The sequence below is a fragment of the Cryptomeria japonica genome, chromosome 6 (assembly GCF_030272615.1).
Source record: "Cryptomeria japonica chromosome 6, Sugi_1.0, whole genome shotgun sequence".
Lineage (NCBI taxonomy): Eukaryota > Viridiplantae > Streptophyta > Pinopsida > Cupressales > Cupressaceae > Cryptomeria > Cryptomeria japonica.
The window spans coordinates 388,641,746-388,666,463 of NC_081410.1; the positions used below are offsets into that span (position 1 = coordinate 388,641,746).

The 24,718-nt window shown below is 38.0% G+C and overlaps 1 protein-coding gene across 3 annotated transcripts in view; it reads right to left on the reverse strand.

Annotated features, from left to right (window-relative positions):
* LOC131038323 (RNA pseudouridine synthase 5) overlaps positions 1–24,718 on the reverse strand; it is a 300,230-nt gene that overhangs the window by 50,052 nt on the left and 225,460 nt on the right. For all 3 annotated transcript variants that reach the window (XR_009104404.2, XM_057970705.2, XM_059207368.1), the window contains one exon: positions 5,760–5,853. Coding sequence is in view for 2 of the 3 variants with exons in the window: in XM_057970705.2 (XP_057826688.2) it covers positions 5,760–5,853 (94 nt within the window). In the remaining variant the exon portion in view is untranslated. The remainder of the gene's footprint in view (positions 1–5,759; positions 5,854–24,718) is intronic.

A 24,718-nucleotide genomic window follows, 5' to 3' on the forward strand; every position in this document is an offset into this window, starting at 1 on the left:
GTAGAGGGCCACTGGCAGTGCATTATGGATGTCATCAAGAGCAGATTGACAGGGTCAGGTAGGGCGTCGGACATCGCCCTCCCCGCAGATTATGCTTATGAACGGGTTGATGAATGGCATTGTGTATGATTGGGCCGTGTTACTAGTAGAGCGCATGTATGAGTTCTTGACGATGCAGCATCGCACACTCTATATGCCCCACTATGCTATAAGGTTTTTCCTGGAGGCCACGCAGGAAACAGTGCCGGAGGCAGAGTTGGAGGTACGGCCACAGGGACCGTTGGCAGCACGTGAGCTTCCTATCATGTATTGGAGGCACTTGGACATTGGGCACTCTTCCGAGAAGCGGAAATGAGCGGTAGATACGGCATCAGCCTCAGGGGAGCCTGACAGCGAGAGGGATTCCAGTAATACAGATGATTCAGAAGCGGAAGATGAGGATGATGATAGCAACAAGGCGACGGAGGAGCGGGTCCTGTTTGCCCCACCCCTGCTACCGATGGGCACGCCTATGCCATCATCTGGAGTGGGCGGCACCTTTATTCCGGCCTTTTGGCGGGGCTACACGCCAGTTACACTTGGCCCCATCCAGCAACAGGTAGCATCACCGGGCCCGGGCCCAACTACGGCGACACTTACCGAGGACATGGCAGAGTCAGGGACGGAGGAGTCACCGCATCAGGTAGTGGTCGTCGAGGAGCAGGGGCTGAGGGAGGTGGTGGATACGTAGCCTCAGGTGCGGTTGGACGTTGTGGGGACTGAGGCAGTGGTTACTGTTTCTGCGTGTTTGTTGGAGGAGCCGATGACAGCGACCCATCCCCCAGTCGTAGAGATGCATGCTGACCCGTCGGTCGTGGCTATGGAGAGCTGGCTCACACAGCGATCTCAAATGACATTGGCACAACCGGAGGGAGTTGTTGTATTCTCACCGTGTCGGGAGACTAGAACCGAGGTAGTCGACTTGGACGATTCCTCTGGCGAGACACATGTGCCAGCAGTTGGGCACGCAGTAGGAGCGGTCGTCTTTGCCATCCAGGCACTAGGGGATGGTACACCTCTAGTGACGGAAGAGGTACCTTCGTACCCACAGGATGCGATTGTCTCAGTTCCGCCAGAGACTTCACAGCCTTCAGAGCAAGAGGGGGAGGATATTGAGACCTATCTAGTTGACATGGTGACGAGGGGTAGACAGGTGGTGGCCACTGCCCAGACGCGAGCATTGCAGTAGGTTGTGGTGGAGTTGGAGAGGGCCCTACGGTTTATGCAAGTGGGCTGCCCTGCAGCGTTTACTACATGCTTTGTGTGTCGGGGATGGCCAACTATTGAGACAGAGGAGATGCTCCAGGCTTGGATGGTGCGTCAGCTCGTTGTGGAGAGTCGGGTGATGGCAGTTGTCCGAGAGATTGAGCAGGTCTATCGAGACACCTACTATGCACTACAGCATACACAGCATGAGTTTGCGGTCTGCGAGGCTGCTAGAGTCACGTTGGAGAGGGATGTGGCCACTCAGCAGGCCTCCTGGGTAGTAGAGAGGGCCCAGTTGTTAGCTCAGCTAGAGATGACCCGCGCAGAGAAGGCGGCGATAGAGACTCGCCTGTCAGCAAAGCAGAGTGCGAGAAGCCTCGTGTTGTAGAGTTAGAGGCAGTCACTACCGAGAGGAGCCTGTTGCAGACTCGGTTGGTCGGTATGACAGCGACAGCGGATACCAAAGAGGAGCTGCTGGAAGCCGCGCACATGGTGAAGACGGCTTTGGAGAAAGTATTGGTGGCGGAGCGGGATGTGACTACACGTACTCAGTAGATTTATGAGCTCCGCGCCCGCTTGGTGGCCTAGACACCGGCGTCTCAGCCTTCTACTTCAGGGACACTTCCCCAGCCCCCTCCTTAGTTTTTTCTGATGTATATATTGTATAGGTTGCATTGTCTCCGTTTTTGTTGTTAGTCGCCTGGAGACGACTTTTCTTTTTTGGGGGGGATGATGTTAGCGGCATTATTGTACACAAACATAAGACTAGTTAATTATGTGTAATTGTTTTGGCTAGTTGGCAACCGAGGGGTGGTCATTGCGGTTCGACGGTTGGTGCTCGCACCCCCTCGGTATCTTTATATACTTCAGAATGTAACTTGTAACACACAATTATGAATGGAATAACATCTCTTATACTTGCCTGATATCTATGGCGTTATTATTCTGCATTACGTGCTTTATGTTTTAAGTTATTCACTGGAGAGGGCAAACAAACCTGCAAAAGAAATCTCAAACTTGCTCTCAATATGCTCAGAACTTCAAACTTCATATGTGCGAATGAAGGATGAATAACGTATTTGTAATGAAGTTTGAATCTACAATTAGAAACACAATATCTTCTCCATGTTAGCAGCAATATTGTAAGCAAATAAAACTAGTTAGTTAAGTTGTAAGTTGTAATTGTCTTGGTTAGTGGCAACCGAAGGATGGTAGTTGCGGTGCGACAGTTGGTGTTCGCACCCCATCGGTATCATCATATACTTCCGAATGTAACTTGTGACGGACGATTATGAATGGAATAACATCTCATATATTTTATCTGATATCTATGGCATTATTATTCTGAATTACGTGTTTTATCTGTGTACTTTAAGTCATTCACCTGAGAGGGTAAACACTCCACAAATTTGTTTCTAATCTCATTTCAGTCTTTGTGTGTTTCTATTTCCATGCCTAGTTGCTTGGTCATCATTCCTAAATTCGAAATCTTGTCTTGCAACTTCAAATGCAACTTTCTAATTCGATTTTCAGTCCCAAACTCGAACTGATCTGCAGCATACCCTTCAAAGAAACTTTCTATTTTTGGCTTAAGTTCGAACTTCATGAAGATTGTGATGACATCGTTGAGGAATATTCTTTAACTTTCAAATTCTGGCAAGCATCTCCCTTGGGCGGACTTTGTTTGACTTGGAGAGAGTTGGGAACCTTTCCCAAGATAGCATGGCGGACTTCTTGATGTTGTTTACCATCATATGCTGATGTAGGGCGGGCTTGGTGAACATTGTGACACCACCCCATACTCTTAAGTTCTTAACCATAGGGCAGACTTTACTGATTCTCTTCCCAAGTAGAGGAAGGCGAACTTCATTGATCACTATGAGCTTTACTTGCAGCAGGGCGGACTTTCTTTGACTTGTTTCAACCTCCAACTCATGATAGGGCAGACTTGGAGAGAGTTGGGAACCTTTCCCAAGCTATCATGGCGGACTTCCTCACTTCCTTGCACCTTCTTCATGAGCAGGGTTCACCAAACTTATGCATATCATACCCTCTCTTTTTAGGGCGGACTTTGCTTTTCAAGTGACCAAGGTAAGGGCGGACTTTGTCATCTTTATGGCACCAACATCAAGGCGGACTTCATCTCATTCAAGGCAAGGCGGACTTTCTTTGACTTGTTTCAACCTCCAACTCATGATAGGGCGGACTTTGTGAAGATCATGACCCACCTCACCTTTCCCAAGGTGGACTTGAACAAACTTGTGCACCAACATCAAGGCGGACTTCATGATCAATACTTGAAATCTCCATAACTTGTGCAAATTTTACCGGATCGCCTTGAAATTTGAAAACTATACTTCATTCATCCATCGAATTCCTCAGGGTCCCTAAAATTTAGGAAATTGGCTTTCTGGGTCAAAACTTGGATTTGAGGAGGAATTTGTCGATCATTTTGGTGTATCTCAGTGTGAACAGTGTAAACCCTATATCCACTTTCTAAAAATAGAAAAAGCAAGGTTCCCTAAAAAATAGGAAAAACTTTTTAAAAGTAGCCATTTTGGGGATCGTGCTCAAAAATGCCAAAAACGAAACTTCCTAAAAAATAGGAAAAAAAAAACTTTCCAAAAATAGAAAGTTGTCCAAATTAGCTCAAATCAATTGCGATCTTCGTCCTTTGGGCTTTCTAGACACAATGACGAAATCTAGACTCTTCTCTAACCATTTCTTGCACACACTGACTCATAATGTTCAGAGAAACATATGCCAAGTCCAAGTCAAGTCATCCTAAGTTGGAATTTTCATTCAGAGAAACATATGCAAGACTTGAGCAGTTGGAAATTGTTCCCAACAACAAAGGTCACATTGTTAACATTATTTTCACATTCCTTTTAGCCTGTTTATAATCATGGAACCACCTTGTATGATGATATGTCACAAATGCAGGTCCAAGACTATTTGATGACTGGTATCAAAGACTGTGGTGTCAGCATAATTGTTTGTTTTGATGTTGATAGGCTGATAATTGGCAGCAACAATATGCCCTGTATGGTCATAAATATTGCAGTTTACCTCCAATTCCAGCAGGTACTGTACTTTCTGCAGGATTCCACCAAAGTTGAGTTTGTATGTAGGTCAGTGTGGTTCTCTATGCATTGATTTTTGAGATGAGAACCAGGTATACTTGTAGCATAAGTGAATGTTCCAGGATTCAGCCCAGTGAATCTCATCCTTTTGGAGACTAGAGAATATTTTATAATCATTTTCAATATAGATTAGACAAATTCCTCTAATTTTTATTTTTTATTATTTGAATCAGTTGCTCAGCATCATCTGTTTAGGTATTCTTGAGGATGCAATTGTTCTGTTCTTTGCAGAAGTGCTAAATTATAAATCCAGGAGTTAAATACTAAATTGTTTAGAAAATTGCTCATGGGGGTCTAGTCTGACGATTTTGAAGATAAGGTTTCAAATACTGATAGTGTAAAAAATTACTCACACTGAAAGAAATCACTAGCAAACAGGATCCAGATTTTAACAGCAACTGCACAATGCATGAACAAATGTATAGCAGATTCAGAATTGCTTTTGCCATTGGGTCATCGATGCAGTCCAACTATACCCATTTTTTAAAGATTATTACATGTTAAATTTTGTTTTCAAGAAGTATCCATAGAAAGTTTTTGATTATAGACCAGATTCTCTGTTTTCATAACTCAAGAAACATAAGTTCCTGAGTGTCAAATCTATGGAGACAAATATATATGATTGCCAATCATATATAGAAAGCTTTTGATTACAGACCAGATTCTCTATATTTAGAGAAATATAATTCAAGAAACATTCTTATTAGAAACAGTACGCATGAACACATATAGAAGGACTGATGTATAACACACTTAGTTTCCATTCCAATTACACAGTGCTTGGAAAACGGGTAACTTCATTGCAATTTGTATTGGTCATCAGAGAACCCAAATTTTGTAGTGACCATGTTCTGGCCAACTGTATTAGGACTATTTGCCTTTTGGAGGAAGGATAAAATATATGATATATTGATTTTGATAGTCTGAAGTTACTTTGGACCAGGTGTGCTTTACTGCTTTGTCAAATATATAGGAAACTGCTTGAACAACTTTGACTTTTATGTCTACGAGCTTTGATTATCCACCAACCTACTTTATAAATTCTCTTATCTTGTCAAAGGTGCCAAGGTAAAATAATCTGTGCAAAGTAACCTTTAACATTAAATCAATTGGATTTCTAATATGTCTTTTTTGGGAAGGAATTTGCATGCACAGTACATTCCCTTTTCTCTATTTATTTGGACTGTAAGATACTTTGTCACAAGATCTCAATAAAAGGTCTTCAAAGTAGAAACAAGTTACTTGGCTCAAGAATGAGCACAAAACATACTCAAAGAAAATCAGTTCAATGAAATTTTTATTTCCAAAACTTAAAGAGATTTTTGTGACTATAAAGGAAATATTTTCTATGCTTAATAAAACAAATTATACCTCATCGCTTGCGGGATGGTGAAACAAAAGCCGGCTAGCATGTAAGTGGTAGCCACAATCACCAGGCAGAGCATTCAGAGGCTTTTCATATCCACTGCAAAATATGTTAAAGTATACAATTAGACACTGCAAAATATTTTTTATATACACATACATACATATATATATAGGCATGTATGTACTAGAAAAGATTTCAGGGAGAGAATCTCTACACTCAAATTCATACCAAATGGACAAACTCTAAAGAAAGAATTATAAATTGTTAACCATTGTAAAAGCAAATCAAAAGAAATTTAAAGTGAAATCCAATATCCAAGAAAGTCCATTCCTTTCCAAACCACACAAAAAAAGATAAAATACCCAATGGCATGATTTCTTCAAAATGAAGAGCCAACTTCAATAAAATTGTCTATTTCTAAAGCAGGGATGAACTGTGTGATGTTAAAATGATATTGTTTTGAACTTTTGCAGACCAGGAGAAATCGATACTTCTCCATTTTGATTACACCTTTGGGAAAATGTTCAAATTAGATAACAATACTAGAAAAAGATCTATTACATCAGTATCAAGCAAGCAGTATGTTAGAAAGTTCATTTATATTAAGCAAGCTTTATCAGATAATCCTTAGATAGTCATGCATGCTAATTATCTTGATCCCCTTTTTTTTTGTTAGATTAAAATTTTAAGTTCAAATTGATCGCATTGCAGATGGAACTTTTCCTTAATCTTGCCAACAGTTTTCACCTCTTGCATTGTTATTGTTGTTTTCCTGATGAAAATTTGCTCTTTGGTATGTTCTTTATGAAATTCAAAGCCTTTCCTTTTCCCTCAAGGAACCATGAATGTACGGATTCTGAGGAAAACCATTACAGAAGTAGTGTAAATTGATCTTACAGAGATCAAACTGAATGAAGTCTCTCTCACCCTTTACTACTCAAGGAGATTTATACACATATCTTCTACTTCTGTGAGGATGCCATAGTCTGTCCCACTGCTCACTTTCTAATATCTTTCAAATATGCCATGACCAAAGATCAATTCAATATATGTAGAGATGAGCTATTCACTTTCTTGCATCATCATGTACAATAATCAGTCCTTAAACCATATTTTCCATCATGAATGACTAATGATTGTTTTGAGGAAATTAAAATCCATACAAACTGCATTTTCCATTAGAAAAGAAATGGAAAAATGCCTCTAGGTCCTCAATATTGATTTTTGATCTGCATTTATTGGGACCCCAAGGCCCAAACACTTTGAAACCTTGAATTCATGAAAACTGGAAACCTGGTGGTTCTGTGGATGTTCTCATGATGCCCAATGGATACTTCATGATGATTGTGTATCTAGAGATGATAAAAGAGTAAAACTTTGTTCCAGAGAGATCCCTGGTTCTGTAATAAATCAAGCACATTCATGAATTCATGGGTCCCAACTTGGAATCTAACAAATGATTTTGCTACAACTGTTCTAGTGTGGATTCAATTGCAAATTTTCCCCTATGTGAATATTGGAATGAGTATTCAGTGAAGATGATTGGTGATTCACCTGGGAAGTACATTGCAGCCTCATAGCTTATCCTACAACCTGAAAAACTCAACTATGCACAGATCTGTGTTGATTTTGACCTAGAGAAACCCTTGCCACAGTTTTTTTATTGAATTAGGGAGAACTGAATACAAGCACCAAATAGATGTGAAAATGTAAAGGTTCATGTTAATCTTGCACTAGCCTGTTCCATCCATGCTGTTCAACCTGAAAGCACAAACTGAGAAAAAGAAGCTTAGGCTGAATTGGAAAAATAAAAGGTACTGGAAGTGACCAAAATCAAAAACAGCAAATGGAACAACAGAGTACAAGTGTAAATGTAAAGGTTCATGTTAATCTTGCATTAGCCTGTTCCATCCATGCTGTTCAACCCGAAACCACAAACCAGGCAAAAGAAGCTTTGGCTGAATTGGAAAAATAAAAGGTACTGGAAGTGACCAAAATCTAAAACAACAAATGGAACGCAGAGTACAAGTGAATACACCAAACTCAGAAGTGATACCAGAGGCATTAGGGCAGGTCAGCATACCTGTGTCAAGAACAAAAAGCTTCAAAAGAAAGATGGTTGCAGCCTCTCCCTAATGAATTTCTCTGAAATCCTTGACAGCAATGGAAAAGACAAGATGGACAAGGATAATTCTGTCCATCTAAGAAAGAATTCTCAATTTTCTCACCAGAAGGTTTCAAGAGTGTTCTGTCTACAATATGTGCACACCAGGTCATAGTAAATTTTATCCATGGTGCTGAATTCCAGTATCTGCAGTAGATACCTTTGCACATTTTTGGTGTCTCCTGCGGCAAATATTTTCAAGTGTTCTCAACATTCTAGTTCACTTTCTCCAATATAGTTTAATATTTTGTCTATGGTTGTTAGAGCTTGGAAGAATTAATGCGTGAATTTGAGAGAGTTGAATGGCACACATTTCAATGAGGTTGGCTTGTATTTATTAATAAATGGGGAAGTTATAAGGTGGTTGTAACTTTAAGTTACCTTTTAAGGCATAACTAATGTGGTCTTATCGCATCAATAACATAGCAATACATGCCTGTGACAAAGTGTATTTTAATTGTAATATTGCATCTATGTAATGTCCCCAATTTGAAATAGGATTTAATAATGTATAATAATAATAAAATTAAAATACAAAAGAATAAAAATAACATTTAAATTAAAATATAAAATTAAATATAATTAAAATTTAACTTAGTTAACAATTGGTCAAAAGGCATAAAATGAAAAGTTGAGACTCCCTCAAACATCAGATATAAAAGGGAGAAGAGAACCTCATTTGAGAGGGGAGAGGGAGGAGAAAAGAAAGAAGGGAGCATATGAATCAAGGAAGAGTCAATGGAAGAAGGAAGGAATGGGAAGTAAATAAGAAAGTGACTCTTCCAAAGGAAGGCATAAATTATGAAAGGTTGTGACTCTTTCAAAGGATGGTAATTGCGAAAGGTTAGGACTCTTTTGAAGGGTGGTAATTGCAAAAGGTTGTGACTATTAGGAAGGGTGGTGATTGAGAAAGGTTGTGACTTTTTCAAAGGGCAAGCATGTTGAAGGGGTGTGACTTCTTCCTCACAATGGAAGATATAAAGGGAAGAAGGTCTCATTTGAGGAGGGGAGGAAGAGAAAACAATTGGTAAAGAATATATTATTTTATAAGGTAGCCATAAAGGGTGGTGACCCAAGTCTTATGACAGGTGGTGACCCTTTTACCAATGAAGTATAAAAGAGATCATTTCAATTATTCAATGATCACTTATCAATCATCATTCCATTCATTTAAATCAAGCAACAATCAACCAGCATACATACAATCATCATTCACCAATATATCAAACCAGCCTTCATTACATTATCACTCATCAATACCTCAAATCATACTATGAAAGGAATTCGTTCAGTCAATCAATTATTCATCAAACATTCAACCATCGGAGGATAGACTGGATACCTACAGTGATATTGACACCTAGTTGTGCGATAATATATTTTGTTTGGTGGTATGATATGCATACATAGTAATAATGTCTATATCTGCATTCTCCAGATTAATATACTGCTGCCTACAATTATTCAATATAGCATAATGTCACTATATATCTACTTCTGCATATTAATGATAAGTTATATGCTGCTCTTAATATTGTTTATACATGTTCTGAACATACTTCTGCATATTTATGACAAGTTATATGCTGCTAATAATATTGTTTATACATATAGATATGATTATGGATATTCTGTAGTAAGTGAGACTTGTGTATATCTACTTATAATCTGAGTGCTTCTCAGCCATGATAGAAGGCAAGGAGGTTATCAATAGGGGGAATAGTGCCGGGGTCACCTCTAAGCACACCACCTCGTATGTATGGCAGGGTCCACATGAGGCCAAAGGGGGGCAAAGGTGCTCTGCCTTTGAGCTTAGGAGGGTTAGACTTAGGGCACCCTATTGGGGTAAATCCTTATCCTCTCTACCACAGTGATGGATGGAATCATATGAGAGGGAGAAAGTGGCTTGATTGAGGGGGAACGTTTGTAAGAAACCCTATCAAGTTACCTGTCTGTGGCTTGATTGAGGGGGAATGGTTGTAAAGACACCCTATCAAGTTACCTATCTGTGCCTTGATTGAGGGGGAACGGTTGTAAAGACACCCTATCAAGTTACCTATCCGTGCCTTGATTGGGATTCATTAATTAGTTAAGCAACCTTGTAATCAATTAGTATGTTAAGATCTTTATCTCTAAATATACAATTGTTTGTAATTATAAATTGCTTTATGTTTCATCATAATCAATCATTCTTTAATTTATGTACCATAACCAGTCATTCCTTATTTTATGTATCATCATAGTTAGTTGTTTGCAATTATTATTCACTTATAAAATATAATTTGTAGGTTATTTTCTAACTTGTTGCAGGTTTTCCCTTTTAAGGAGATGTAAAGAACCCCACTGGCTCTAACTGCTGTTACTGGTGTTATTTTGTTTTTGGGTTTTTGAAGTTTTATAATTTTTTGTGTCTTTGCAAGGGTTTGAATTAAAAAAAGCAAATGCCAATAAACTAAATGGATTGATCACAATTGAAAATGCTAAGATTATTTGAGAAATGATAACTTCAGTCATACAACTTCAACATTTATTGAAATATAAGCCTCATACAAAGCATGCATACCCAGAGGAAAAGGATTACAGTTGTTGTTGCAGCTCAGAATGTTTGTCTGCAGTACAGCTGCTAATGATTTGTCACAAATAATTCTCCTTGTGCTGATTACCAATATTTCCTCAATCTGATTCAAGAAGATTATTGAAAACTCTATGAAAAGATCCCCAATCTGCACAATGTTGACCTCTGGAATGAAGCCAATCCTATAAGCTATCCTCAGTTGGTATTTCGCAACCTCAGGCAGCCTCAGGCTGCTCCAACAATGAAGAGTGCACATTCTCCAATGTCCAAAATCTCTGAAAATCTGCAGGAAACCCTTGTCTCTCCACAAACTCCAAAGCTCACAATATTCAAGAGAAATAATAATCACATAATGAGTTTGATTTCTCTTGCAAAGCCTTATATCCCCTCATGAAGTTCGATTTCCTCTAAAGAGCATTTTTAAATAACATTTAAAATGTTATTACATTTAAACTTAGGAAATCATTTTAATTTCTCATTAATATTGGACCCCATAATTAACTGTAATAATGCCCCCCTTCCATGATGACTCAACCCTCAACTTTAAGTGAAATTATAAAGTTAAATTATAACTTTATAGTAAGCCATTTAATGATTTAATTTTAATATTAATTTGGCCATTAAAATATTAATAACTCCCAAAATACTTAACATTTTGATATGTCGTCTAAAACGGGAGTCCATCCTGCTTTTCCCCATGTGACCATATGTTCTTTCTAAAAATAGAATGGTCCCCTCTCGAGCAACTTCTGGCTCACTATAAATAGTAAATATGGCAAATGTATAGAAAATGAGGTCCAAATGATGCCAAACGAAAGCCAAATCAAAGCATACTGAATCCTGGAGTAGATACCAACTGAAAGAGACCCTTTGTCCATCCTCATTAGCCTACAAGGGTCAAAATTATAGGCTAATCTACCTAATACTGATGACTAATTAGAAGGGGACATCATAGGAGATAAAAGTACTCCCCCTCTAACCCTCCCTTATTGGCTGAGAATTGTAATATAGGGCAAACTAGGGCACTTTACAAAAGGGGAAATTACAATCTAGTATTGTTGTGGTGTCTATGATGCAAGACATCTATATTTTAATGTGAATAGACTTCAATAAATAATCAACAAACTTACCTCTCAACAATTCTAAGACAAACCTAAGACAACCATTTAGACTCTTTCTTGGGATCTGTTTATACTTTAATAAATGCCACGACCCTAGTATACCTTGCCAATTTTCCTTAGCTCATTTGATGTTAGTCATGTAAACACACATTGTAATATTTGACATTAGAATCAGATGATCAAATATAACATACCTTATTTGAATGATAATTTCTAACAACCAAAAACTCTCTCCACAACATGACCAGGTTATTCAAATCACTAATTGTAAATCAAATGCATTTTTTAATTCCCCTAAAAATGGACTGCCGAAGGAAATGTTCAACGCAGCCCATGGACTTCACATATGATCAAGACGATCCACTCTCCCTGTTCTGTTATCATGGAAGCTCTCCAAAAAATCATCTTTTATGCAGAATTGGGAAGCACAACTTCAATTGATGGATTATGCATGCTACTACAGAGAATTAATCAGTAAGAAACATGACCATATAATTTCCTTTTGACTTCTATTCTATTGCTTCTAGTTGTTCATGTGGGTTTTATGCACATATGAACACAGAATAAAATACGAAAGTATTTTACCCTCTCTTGAACAAAATCACCTCAGATGTTAAAGGATTGATCAACTAAAATGATTCCAAGGCTTCTATGGTCAATTCTTGACATGTGGGTAACTCAATGGCTTGATGTGATAATGCTATTTTCACTTGGAGACTTACACAATTGTTCAAATGGATCTTTCTTTGCATGAATGGGAATAGGTTATGCTTGATAACTGATGCAGGAGCATCCAAGAAGATACCAAGGCAACCAAATGGTCAAAACATGAATGAAGGCTCAAGGACTTCTATAAAGGTCAATTGGGACATTTTGAAGCCAATAATGGCAATTTATAATGATCAATATGATTTTAGAGTTAAATGTCCTAAAGGTCCTGATAAGGACTTTAGGACCAAAAATTATGTAAGGGAGGCCAATAGTACCTAAATGGGATTTGGATGGTTATTTAAGTTTTTTTAGATCTTAGGAATAATAAAACATCAAGTTTGATAGGTTAGACTTTAAAATATTCAATAAATTGTAAGTTAGAAATTCAAATTTTTGAATTCTAATGGTTAGTTGTTTTTTAGGTGGGAAAATGGATTTTAGAGTCTAAACAAGTCTATAATGACAAATAATTGATATAGGTTGGTTTGGATGGTTGAAATAAACCTTATATATGTTGGACAAAGTGAGAAATGAAGGGGAATGGCTGTAGAAGCATATTTGTACGGATTGCATCATTAAAAGGCAATAAAAACTCATTTTCTTGTATTTTAAAGTCTCTTTTGATAATTCATTGATCAAGTATCACTTGTATGAACTGGAAATAGCATTTTAAAGTTATTTTGATTCACTTACATCCATTCTTATTTCTGTTTCAGATTTATTTGACTGATTGGCCTCTTGAAAGGCTTGTTTTGACATTGTTTTGAGAGCATGGGATAAGGATTCATTCCAAAACTGTACTTACTATGACTTGGAATGAATCCCTAAGTTGTATCATATCATACTAACACTAAATATGCAGAATTGACAAGAAATTGCAGGGTGATCACTCAGAAAGTGGATTTGAAGGTGTGAAGAGGATGTGGGAAATGAGGCTAAGGAATAGCAGCCACTAAAGTAGCCATTGGAGGGCTAGTTTTTATGATTGTAATTGTTAGAGGGCATCAAGGAGATGGTGTTCCATCATTTGTTCGCTCAGATAAGTGATGGCATGTGGGAGATTGACCAAGCCCTAGTTTTTAGGGGTTTTGAGGCCTAATTTGGGGCTTTCATATTTGCAGGAGTCATAGACTCAAATTGACACCCAAAGTGTTTGATTGGGACCATATACAAATACTGTCCAAAGTTGTGGAGTGATTGGAGTTGTCGGGTTGGTAGTTCCTTTGTAAATGCACCCATTTTCGTGAGTAAAAAGTGTCTCAGTCAGCCATTAGAGAGATTTGGTACAAAACATCACCTAGTTTAATTTTTGTAAATTGTGTAACTCCGAAAAGGGTATCTGAAAGTGCAATTTTTTTGAAAAGTCTTTTGGAAAAATCTGGATTAAAGTCTAAATAACAGTCCTAGGAAGGCTAATTGGGCTAGGCCTAATTCAGAGCAGCAATTTTTGAAGCTTGTGTTCCAAAACAACAATACCTCATTCTAACATATGTTCAGTAAGATCGAAAAGGGTATTTTAATCTGTAATTTGTTTTGGATTTCTTTGTAAAAGTTGAAAGTTATTTGTGTTCTACCCATTTGAAAGGCTACTTGGTTTGAGGGCCTAGAAGAGAGTTTGCCTAGTTAAACTTGAGTCAAGGTTTTGAAACCTGTTGGTACCCTGTGGGTTGAGTCTGATAAGTCATTTTAAACCTTTATAACCATTGATTGAGGTCTTGTTTGGGTTTGGGTCTCTTTGTGTCATTTAGGTGTCACTAAACCTATTGGAAACCTTGTATTTCTCATATAAATTCACCCAAACCAAGTGGCCCATCATAATCCCTCTGCATCAATAACTCAAGATTTTGCAATGAAGCTGTTGATCTAATCTAACAAGGATTTCTGAAAAAGGGGGCAAAAGGAATAGGGTTTAGGAATTCTATTCTAAAGCCTAGAATGCAAGAAAAGGGCGAATTATCCAATTGAATCCTATTGTGCAAGGTCTCACCATCAAATCAAACAACTTGACACAAGCGCAGTGCAATCATCTAAGGTATAATTCAAAGATGTTCAAATCATTACCATCAAACATTGATCACCATTCAAGTTAATGCATAAACAATGGACGTATTATAATTGAAATTAAGCTCACATAGAAATTTCAGTTGACCATGCAAGGCACACTTACAATCAACAAGAGGCTAGTGGTATGGACTAATGGATTCCACACAAATGCATTCAACAAGATCTTTCATTCAATCTAACAAAACTTGAAAGAAAATTTCTAATCTAACTTGGAGGAATTGAGAACCTCAAATGCAAAGCAACGCTTAAACAAAAATCACCATCAATTCGAACAATGACTTATATTCAAATCTGCAGCATATACTGACAATTCTCAAAAATCTCTCTCTTACAAATGAGAGGCAATGGGGTATATATAGAGTCTCAAACAAAATGAATGGCTAAGATTTAACCAAAATCAAGGGCCAAGATCATGCTAACAAAACCCTCGAGTTGCGCTAATTATGGTTTACATCAAAAGTGGAGCCACCAACATATGGCCCAATAAAATAATGCCTAATCATCAAATATATTAAATGACTTTATGATATGATTAAATTGATTTTTAATTTGTTTCCATAAAGTGACTTTATTTTTGGCACCTATGGAGTTATAAGGTTTTAAAATAATTAATAAAGTGTTTTTTATGGAGATAGGCGCCAATATTGGGAGATATAAGGTGAATATAAAATTAATTCATAAAGTGACTTTAAGTTAATTAAAAATATATAAGGGGTCACTTTATTATTATTCCCATTTGCAAGTAAATATGAATATTAAAAGAGAGGGGGAGTGAAATGGTTTTTCTAGAAGCTTCCTTCGAGAATTATGAAAGGGCTCATTTGGAGCTCATTTGCATGTACTTGGTTAATTTTATTTCTTGTTGCGAAGCTTGAGAGCTTTGGCTTTCATTTACAGGAAATCTGAGGACGGAAACCCTTGGAGTTTCTTGGTGGATTGAACAAAAACCCAACTCCACATTGAGAGGTGAATCCACCCAAGGTTCATCATTGAGCATATTTGCAGGTTTACATCATTCTGGAGCTTCAACCAGCTAATGTTTGAAGTTTTTTGCAGGTGGAAGACATGTTGCTTCAGATTTGCTGGTTTATTGCCATATTTTTCATGATACCTTGGACGGCTAGGGTTTGACATAAATTTAGTGAAGATTTTGAAGCTTTAATGAATGTTGAAGGCTTGCTACAGTGATGTATTTGGAGATTCCTACTCCATTCTTAGCAGAATAATAAGGGAAGTCTTATTGCTGCAGATCTTTGTATAACAATTTGGAATCATATTTGAAGAGGTTCAAGGAAGTTTGAGTCTCATTGTTTGGGTTGACACTTCCATGGTTGGAAGCACTGCTGATATCTTCTGAGCATCATTTGCAGGCATATAAGTTCCCAGACAGCCCATGAAGCATGAGTTTCCATGTCTGAAACTGCTCAGGGAGTTTGTCTTTGTTTGGAGGACATTTATACCGCATTGTTCTTGGTATTCGAGCAAGGATCAACCTCAAGGGAGTCTCAAAATCATAGCTGGTTGCTAACAGCAGTGCTACTATTATTGCAGGTCTGTCATGACTGAAAAGTTATTCCATTTATGTACTAATTCTAGTGACCATTGTTTTAATGAAACTAGTTTATCTTTACTTTATGCAGTGTGATTGTTAATGCTCGAAAAGCCAACGAATGATAACTGAAAAACCAAGCCAATCAGCAAGCTTGTGCTCAATTTTGTATAACATTTCACAAGATAATTGCAAGCAAACTGTTTGACAAGATACTTACATAGCTGAGTGGATAGGACATCTCACTAAATGAGACTGATATCATTCTCAATTTCTGCTTGAGATATTCAAAAGTCTCTTTAGGAAGGGGCTTCGTAAAAATATCTACTATCTGTTCCTTTGTGGCAATGTACTCCAACTTGACATTTTGTTCTACTACGGTACTACCTATTCTCTTAAGGAATTATATTTGATAGGAATGTGCTATGTCCTAAAGTACATAACCCGATTCTTGAAATATTAATTGCACTCATGTTTTCACAAAGTATTGAAATTGGATGATCACATTCCATCTTCATGTCCTTCAATGCCAGCTTCATCCAAAGAACTTGTGTGCAACATGATATTACTGCTAAGATTCAGCCCATGTTGTGGATAAAGAAACTAAAGGATGTTTGTTGCTTAGCCAAGACACTAACCTATTTCCAAGAAAGAATACTCCACCACTTGTACTTATTCTATCATCAACACTGCCTGCCTAATCTGCATCTGCATATGTTGCTAGAGTGAAATATTCACCTCTTGAATACCACAAATCAAATTCCAAAGTGCCCTTGAGATATTTGAATATTCTTTTAATTGCTTCAACATGAGTTTCTTTTGGTGCTACTTAAAAACGTGCCAGCATGCCTACTACATGCATGATATCTGATCTTGACGTTGTCACATATAATAGGCTCCCAATCATGAACATGTATAGTGTCTGATTTGCTCCAAGAGATTCATCGTCCTTGCTTAATTTACAATATGTGACCATGGGTGTGCTAACTGATTTGCAATCCTCCATCATGAATTTCTTCAACATTTCCTTGATAAATATGTCTTTGTCGGATTGAAAAATTTGTAAATCAAGAAAAAATCATAACTCACCAAGCATAGACATCTAAGTTGCGGACCCATGGATAATTTGTTTGCCTTCATCTAAGTTGTGGAAGCCTTGATCACTTCACTTCTTCATCAACAGTTGCCTACTAGATCAAACATCATGATGTTGCACTTACCTTTATCAAGTCATGGATTTTGCCAACTCAAGGATAAACTTACTCACATCCACTTCCAAGTCACGGATTTCTCTAGTTCGTGGATTTTGGAAGGTCGTGGATTCTTGCAAGTGGAGGATAGTCATCATCATCATTCAAGCTTGCAAATTCCAACACTTAGTCAATTACTTCACCTTCAATACATTGTTGATGTTCATTCTTCAACTCAAGGATTGAATGAGTTCTTCATTTCTTCTTCACTTCACTGATCAACCTTGCCATTTTCATGCTTGAGTCGTGGATTTGAGCAAGTCATGGATGTGCTCAAGTCATGGATTGATCATCCTCATTCACATTCATCATCAAATTTCTTCATCTAATTCACTCCAAGGCACCTTCACTATCGTTCATTAAGGCTTAAGGATAAAATCACTCTCATTCATTATTGCCCTCAAAGATGTTCAAGTCATGGACTCCCTTAGGTTGTGGATTTTGGCAGCTTAAGGACAAAAGTAGTCGCCACAACACTTAGGTCGTGGATTTGAGCAACTCAACGACAAACATTGCAATTGTGACCTACACCTCGACGCTATCTTTATTTCACTTCACCTCATTCAAGATTGTTCATCAACACTTGAGGATGATGCAACTCACTTGATCAGCACTTTCAATGACTCCCAGTTGTGAATTTCTTACACTTAAAGACCAATTGGAGTCATCATCACTAGGTTGTGGATTTTCATGAGGTGGTGGACAAAACTCATTTTCACCTCTCAAGTTCATCGATTTCACAAAGTGAACGGCAGTATTGTTACGCAAATGACTTGGTGTTGCATTGCTTCTCCAAAATTATTCCAAGTACAAAATCACTTTTATTCCAAGTACAAAATCACTTTCACCGAGCACTTCACCTTATTCATTGAATGGTTGAGCACCTCATCTTGAGTGTGGATTTGAAAGATAAACGGTGCATTTCATCACCACTGACTCACATTGATCAAAAGGCATCCAAGTTGTGGATTGTGGCAAGCTAAGGATAAAAGGCACTGCCTCACTTGACTACCCATCAGAACCAAGACTCACCTTGACCTAACCTAGAGGTTACATTGTGAAGCATCATCCAATGATTACCTTGACACTCACCTATTGCTTGAGCGCTTAGAGCTGCAAAGAATCCAAATCAATCCAAAGCACAAAGTTTTTTACTAGTGAATCTTCGCCAATTGGCGAATTCTGTGATTTCATTTTTATGGAAATGGCGAATAGTTTGGAGCAACACAATGGTCAAATTGCCCAAAATTTCGGGGTTAATGGTCCACTAAATTCTGGCTTCGCCATTGACCACATACCGTTCCACGTGGATGCCTGTAATATTTGCCTGGAATCACTCGGACATGGGTATTAGATCACCTATGTTAATTCACTAGAAATAGTAAAACGACCATGTACCCAGGACCTATTTCGCCAACGGTAAATTAAATCTTCATTGCACATGTCGGTCCATTTCGCCTATTGTTAAATCTCACGTTAAGCATAATGAGGCCCAATTCGCCAATAACAATTAAAACATTATACGCATTCGAGGACCGATTTCGCCTCACTTAAATCAAGATGCATTTTCAAACGCTCGCGGAATTCGCCAAAAATGCAATCATGGATTGATATAAATACAACTGAAAGTTTGAAACACTCTTTCTTACAATTTGTTCATGTCTGATAAGTAAATTTGGGAGCTCTCGATTCGCATTCCGCAATTTGAGTTGGAACGTTGAAGTTGATTGTAAGGTGGAGGGCCAGAGTTACAATCCTGCAACACAGGCCTAGGCATTCCTGATTCCTGATTCAAAGAATTGAGTAGGCATAAAGGTGAGTAATCATTTCTTCATACTTGATAGTATTAGTTTTAATTCGTAGTAAGAGGTCAAGATGTCAAACATGGGTGAGACTCCTAGGGTGGTGAAGGGATTGAGATGTCAGACAAGGGTGAAACTAACACTCCTCAAGGCAGTGAAGGTATTGGGATGTCACACAAGGGTAAAACTCCTCAGGGCGATGAAACTGAAGGGATTGGGAGGCCATCAAAACGCCCAAAACTTAGAGATACTACCATTAAAGTCTTACTTTGGAATTGGCAAAGTTTCTAGACCATCAACTTCTGCAGTTGCAGAAGCCATTCACAGTATCTCACCACCACCACAAGGCGGGATTGTCATTGAGTTAAATGCATCAAATGAGGATGACAATACCGGCACGGCAGAAGATGTTCTAAGGGATACACACAATGAGATAATTCACACGGATGAAAATGCTAGTACTGAAGATGATGTTGGTAGGAAGAAAAGAAAAAGGAAAGTAAAAATGGGGCACGAGTGGGAAATGACAAGGAGTTTTAGGATTGATTGGGTAGCAAAGTACACATTCATTGAACCAGTCCCAAACAATGATGAACAACCAACAAAATGCAGGTGTAAGATTTATAGCTGAAAAACTAAAAGAGAGAAGAAGATGCAGCTAAAGCTTGACACCATAGAAAAGCATATTGGTAAGGTTTATGAAAAACAGATCATTAACAGAAAGGAAACACCAGTAGTAAGATGGAAATCAAAGGAAGAATGTCTTCATGTTAAGTATGCCGCGGAATATGAAGAGCATAACCACAAAATGACACTGATTGGTAACAGTGGAAATACAATCAAGGTTGGGCTTGAACATGCAGTGAAAGATGCAAACTTGGCAAAGACTATTCAGATGAGTGTTATTTTTCATATTCTGTCCAGAGGGTGTCCTATGAAAGATTTCCCAGAAAATAGTAATTTATTATCTTTTTTGAATGTTCCTCACTATCCTATGTTACATTCGTCAATAAACGCTGAATGGGAAATGGCAAATTGTCTTGCTGAGGTGGAAAAGCAAAATTTACAAGAAAGTGTAAAAGAGTCAAAATTCATTTCATTATCCATAGATGAAGTTATTGCGGTAGATAACAGTGCTTGGGTCTGTATGCATGTCTATACCGTAAAAGAACATGTTCGCCGAGCTCATCTACGGTGTGTTCATAAAATGAGAGGCAATTCAATAGCAAAAAATTTATATTTAGAAGTTAAGAAAGCTTTATATGAAATTGCTGGTATGGATGACTTGACAATTGCCCAAAAGTTGGTGTGTGTTGGAGCTGATGGAGCTGCAGTAATGCAAGGTCAAAGGACCGGTCTTTGCACAAGATTACAAACTAGTACTGCACCATACATGCTTGGCATTCACTACATGGCCGATTGAACGAATTTAGCATATAGAATTGTAAGCAATATCCCTACGGTGTCAAAAGTTGAAGATCTAGTCCGCGAGCTCCACTCATACTTCTGCCGAAGTCCTAAATGTTTTGCAAAATTTCAAATTTTTGTTGAGGGAGTAATAGCAAGAAACAAGATTCTCAAGGATGTTGAGACCAGATGGATCTCCTTGCATGGACCAGTAGAATGAGTTCTGACACAATATCAATCCTTGATTGGACTAATGTACGAGCAACACCTCACAGTAGACAAACCTCCCGATCTCTTACAACAATTAAGTGATATAGAGACTCTGTTAACTTTAGCTAGTCTTCTTCCCATGCTAGATTCAATGAACAAACTTGTTAGGAAAGCCCAAGACACAACTATGTATATCAATGAGTATAGCACTTTATGTAAAATGACATGCATAGCCCTAGATTGTCCTTATTCAGATCTAACAAGGCAAAGCCCAAATTATTTTAGGTGGCAGATAATTACAGATTTGAATCATGTTGAAAGTTTTTTACATTTCAACGGAAAAGATGAGTTATGAGTCTTTGTAAAACGATTTTAGATACCAATGCACCAATCTAAGACGGACAAGTGAGGCAGAGCACTACTAGTTAAAAAGGAAGATTTTGACAGGATTGTTAAATCTGTTAGTGACAATTTGAAGTCTATTGCATACCAACTTTCAACTGAGATTCGTGAAAGATTCCCTTGAGAAGAAATACTTGAAGCCATGGCTTGTGTGTATCCTCAATTTTGGTGTGACTTCAGAGATAATCCAAATGAGGAAAAGGTGTTTCATAAAAAACTGGAGGAATTGATATTGACATTTTCAAAAGATGCAGATTGCAATGGACAACCAATAGAAGGAATTTTAAATTCAGATCATCTTAAAAACAATGTAAATGCTTTGCATTGTGTATGAAACAGCGGTTGGAAAACTTCAAAAATCCATTTGAACCTGGATCAATCACAAGGCTTTGGAAAAGGATAGATCAGAGTGAAGTATTGGATAATGCAATACCAAAATATTTCAAAATTGCTGATTTATGTCAAACAGTGATATTGGGGTCAGTGGAAGATGAGAGAGTTTTCAGTGCATTAGGTCTTTTGAAAAAAAAGATCATAAACAAATTAGACAAAAAATTGGAAACTTGCTTGAGGTTGTTTGTAACTTAGGATAATGTTAGAGATTTTCCATATGATAGGGCACTAGCAATCTGGAATTCCGTGCGTGAAAGACAAGGGGTATGCAACACTTTAAAAGCTGGTGGTGCTACTGCTAGTGCTGAGACAAATGATGGATCTCAGACTCAGAGTCAGCATGAAGTCGAAGAAATTTTTGAATACCCGATTCAGAATGAAGATGAACCTGTTAGTACTAGTCAGGTTCAGGATCTTGAGTCCATTTGGGATATAGAAGCCTCAGACTGAGTCACTAAAGTGAATTAGCAGTCAATTTATAGGTATTTATAACACAGTTCTTGAGTCATTACAATTTGCAATACTATAGTTGTCATTGATGATTTTTGATATTGTATTCCTTGAATGTGTCAATCAGAATGGATACTTATTTCATATTTTTAATTGTGAATTTGAATTATTATTAAACAATTAGAATTTAGTTTCTGAATTATTGGTAAACAATTGAATTATTAGTAAATTGGTTCCACATTATGTTGAACATGAAATGCAACAATTTGTGTCACAAGATCCATAAAATTATTTATATAGCATAACTGTTAGAACCTTTCTACTGTTCTACATTAAATGCTTAAAATGATGTTAGAACCATAGTTGAAAAACTCGGACTCGCCACGGACTCGGCAAACCAAAAATTTGGACTCGGACTCGGACTCGTGAAAGACTCGGCAAGGACTTGGCAAAAAAAAACCGTAGTTTTACAAAAAAACATAAAGAAATTAATGCATTTAGAGAACATAAGAGCCATAATTGAAATATTACACATGTCACATACTCATAGTTTCAAACTTTCAACTCTAAAATGTATAATACCAAGATTTCTTCAATGCTAATTATGCTGTTATATGGAGCCTAATCAGACTCGGAGGTTAAATTTTCCCTACTTCCATCGGCGCAATTTCCCCCTATCTTTTATTTTTCACTCCCTCAATTATGCCAAATGAAGGCAAATTTTTTTTTAAAAAACTCAATTTTAAAGCTTGCATGACTTTTTTTCTGGGTCGCACGAGTCCATCTGAAAGACTCGCGAGTCTATGCAAAAGACTCGCGCGAGTCCTTGCAAAAAACTCACGAGTCTTTTAGATAGACTCGCAAAATTTTTGGCTAAGTCATATTGAGCTTCGATTCATGTCGTGGGTTTATCCTCTGGTTTTATGGAAGTATCTTTTCACGATTTTTGGTCATGTTCATGGTGATTAGGGTTTTGTGTTTGTTTTTTGCCTTAGTTGGCTAGTAAACTGAAGTTGTCGTGCGTTGAAAATCTAAGTTGTCCTCTCTTTATTTGTCCATGTCAACGTCAAGTGTGGTCAAACGGTTGGTCAAACATGTTTAATGTTTCATCTCTAATTCGCAGATCAATTTCATGTTTAACAATTTAACTGGTGAGTTAGCGAGTGTTGGTTTGGGTTTAAATCGCGAGGTCTCTAGCTTTTTGGGTGTTAGCATTTTATGCTAGCGAGCTGGAGATTGTTAATGAAATTGCTTTGGTCGTGAGGTCTTGAGTCGGTCTGATGTCGTGCATTATAGCCGCAAGAAGTAGCGAGTAAGTCATTTCATACAGTTGTCGTCGGCTCTCATGTTTGTTTAATGCTAGCATCTTTAGGTCGCGAGCTAGCGACTTGACAGTTTGTCATTAAGTTTTATGGTTATCGCCAGCTCACGAGGTTAAATGTCTTTAGACGTGATCAAACCGCAAGCTTCGTGAGGTCAAGAATTGCTAAGTGTTGTCAGATCGTGAAATGGAGATGATGTGCCAGTGCCAAGTGTCTCATCTTTTTTTAATGGACATGTTGTGCCACTGCTCACGCCTTTTTATGAAGGTAACATAAAACATTGGAGAGTGAGCGACTATTGATTTTTGTTGGTACTCGTTGGGTCGCTACGATTAAGAGATAAATAGTTTGAGATTTTATGGTTACCACTAGCTCGCAGGTCCTTTGTCATCAAGTCAGTTTAAGTCGCAAGCTTGCGAGTATAGAGAGATTTTAGTTGTCACTACCTCGCAAGATGTTTTGCACTTGACCATTTTATGTTGCGAGGATGCGACTGGGTGTGATTTTATGTTATCGCAGGGTCGCGAGGTGTTCGCGGTTAAGTCATTTTAATTTCCGATCATGCGATGTGGTTGGTATCGCAGCTTAGTTGGTTTGGTCGCTTGCTCGCAGGTTTTGAAGTTGTTTAGCATTTTATGTTGCGATCTGGCGACAAGTAAGTTTTGGTCTGATTTTGTGGTCATCGCATGCTTGCGGGTTTGTAAGTCTTAAGTCAAAAAATGTTGCGAGCATGCGATAGCGGTTAAGTGTCTTGTTGTCACGGGCTCGCAAGGGTTTAAGTCAAGTTTTGAGTTGCGATGAAATAAGTTGTTTTGTTAGATTTGTAGTGGTCGCCAGCTCGCAGGTAAAGAAAGAATATTCCAAATTTTGTTGCGAAGTTGTGACTGAAGGGCTTGATGAAGATCAACGGCTGTCGTTCACTCCCGAGATTCTTTGAGGATTTGTAAAAGGGGTTGCAAGCTTGCGATTAAGAGGATTTGGTAGCATTGTCGCTAACTCGCCGGTTACTTTCCAAATTGTTATAACAGGTTGCGAGTGTGCAATTAACGATGGGGAATGGCTTAGTCGCTAGCTCGCGAAGGAGATTGAAGGAAGTGCAGTTCATAATGCGAGATTGCGAGTTGTTGCCACGTGCCTGAGTGACACTCCGAAAACTAACTGAGATAGAAAAGAGAAAAAGGGGTGCTAAGCAATCAGAGATTGACACGTGGACTTGTTTGCTGGGTTTTGCAAAAGTTTTCAATGACAATCAGATAGAAGGGCATGAATTCAAATTTTGCACTAGTACTTCAGCTTTGAATTAATGCCAACGGTTCAATCACAGTAGCTAGTTCATGCAGGTGTGTCAATTAATGAGAGAAGTGATGGCACCCAAATACCATAAATTGCATGATCGTGCTGATATTTTGTATAATTGCATTCTATCTTCGAGGTAATCCAGTGAATTGAGCTTTGCAGCAACGTTGGAGAATTCAGAGTGTTGGGTGTGGGAAAATTTCAAAAAATTAGTTAAGTTTTTCTCTTGCAGCTAAAATGAGCAA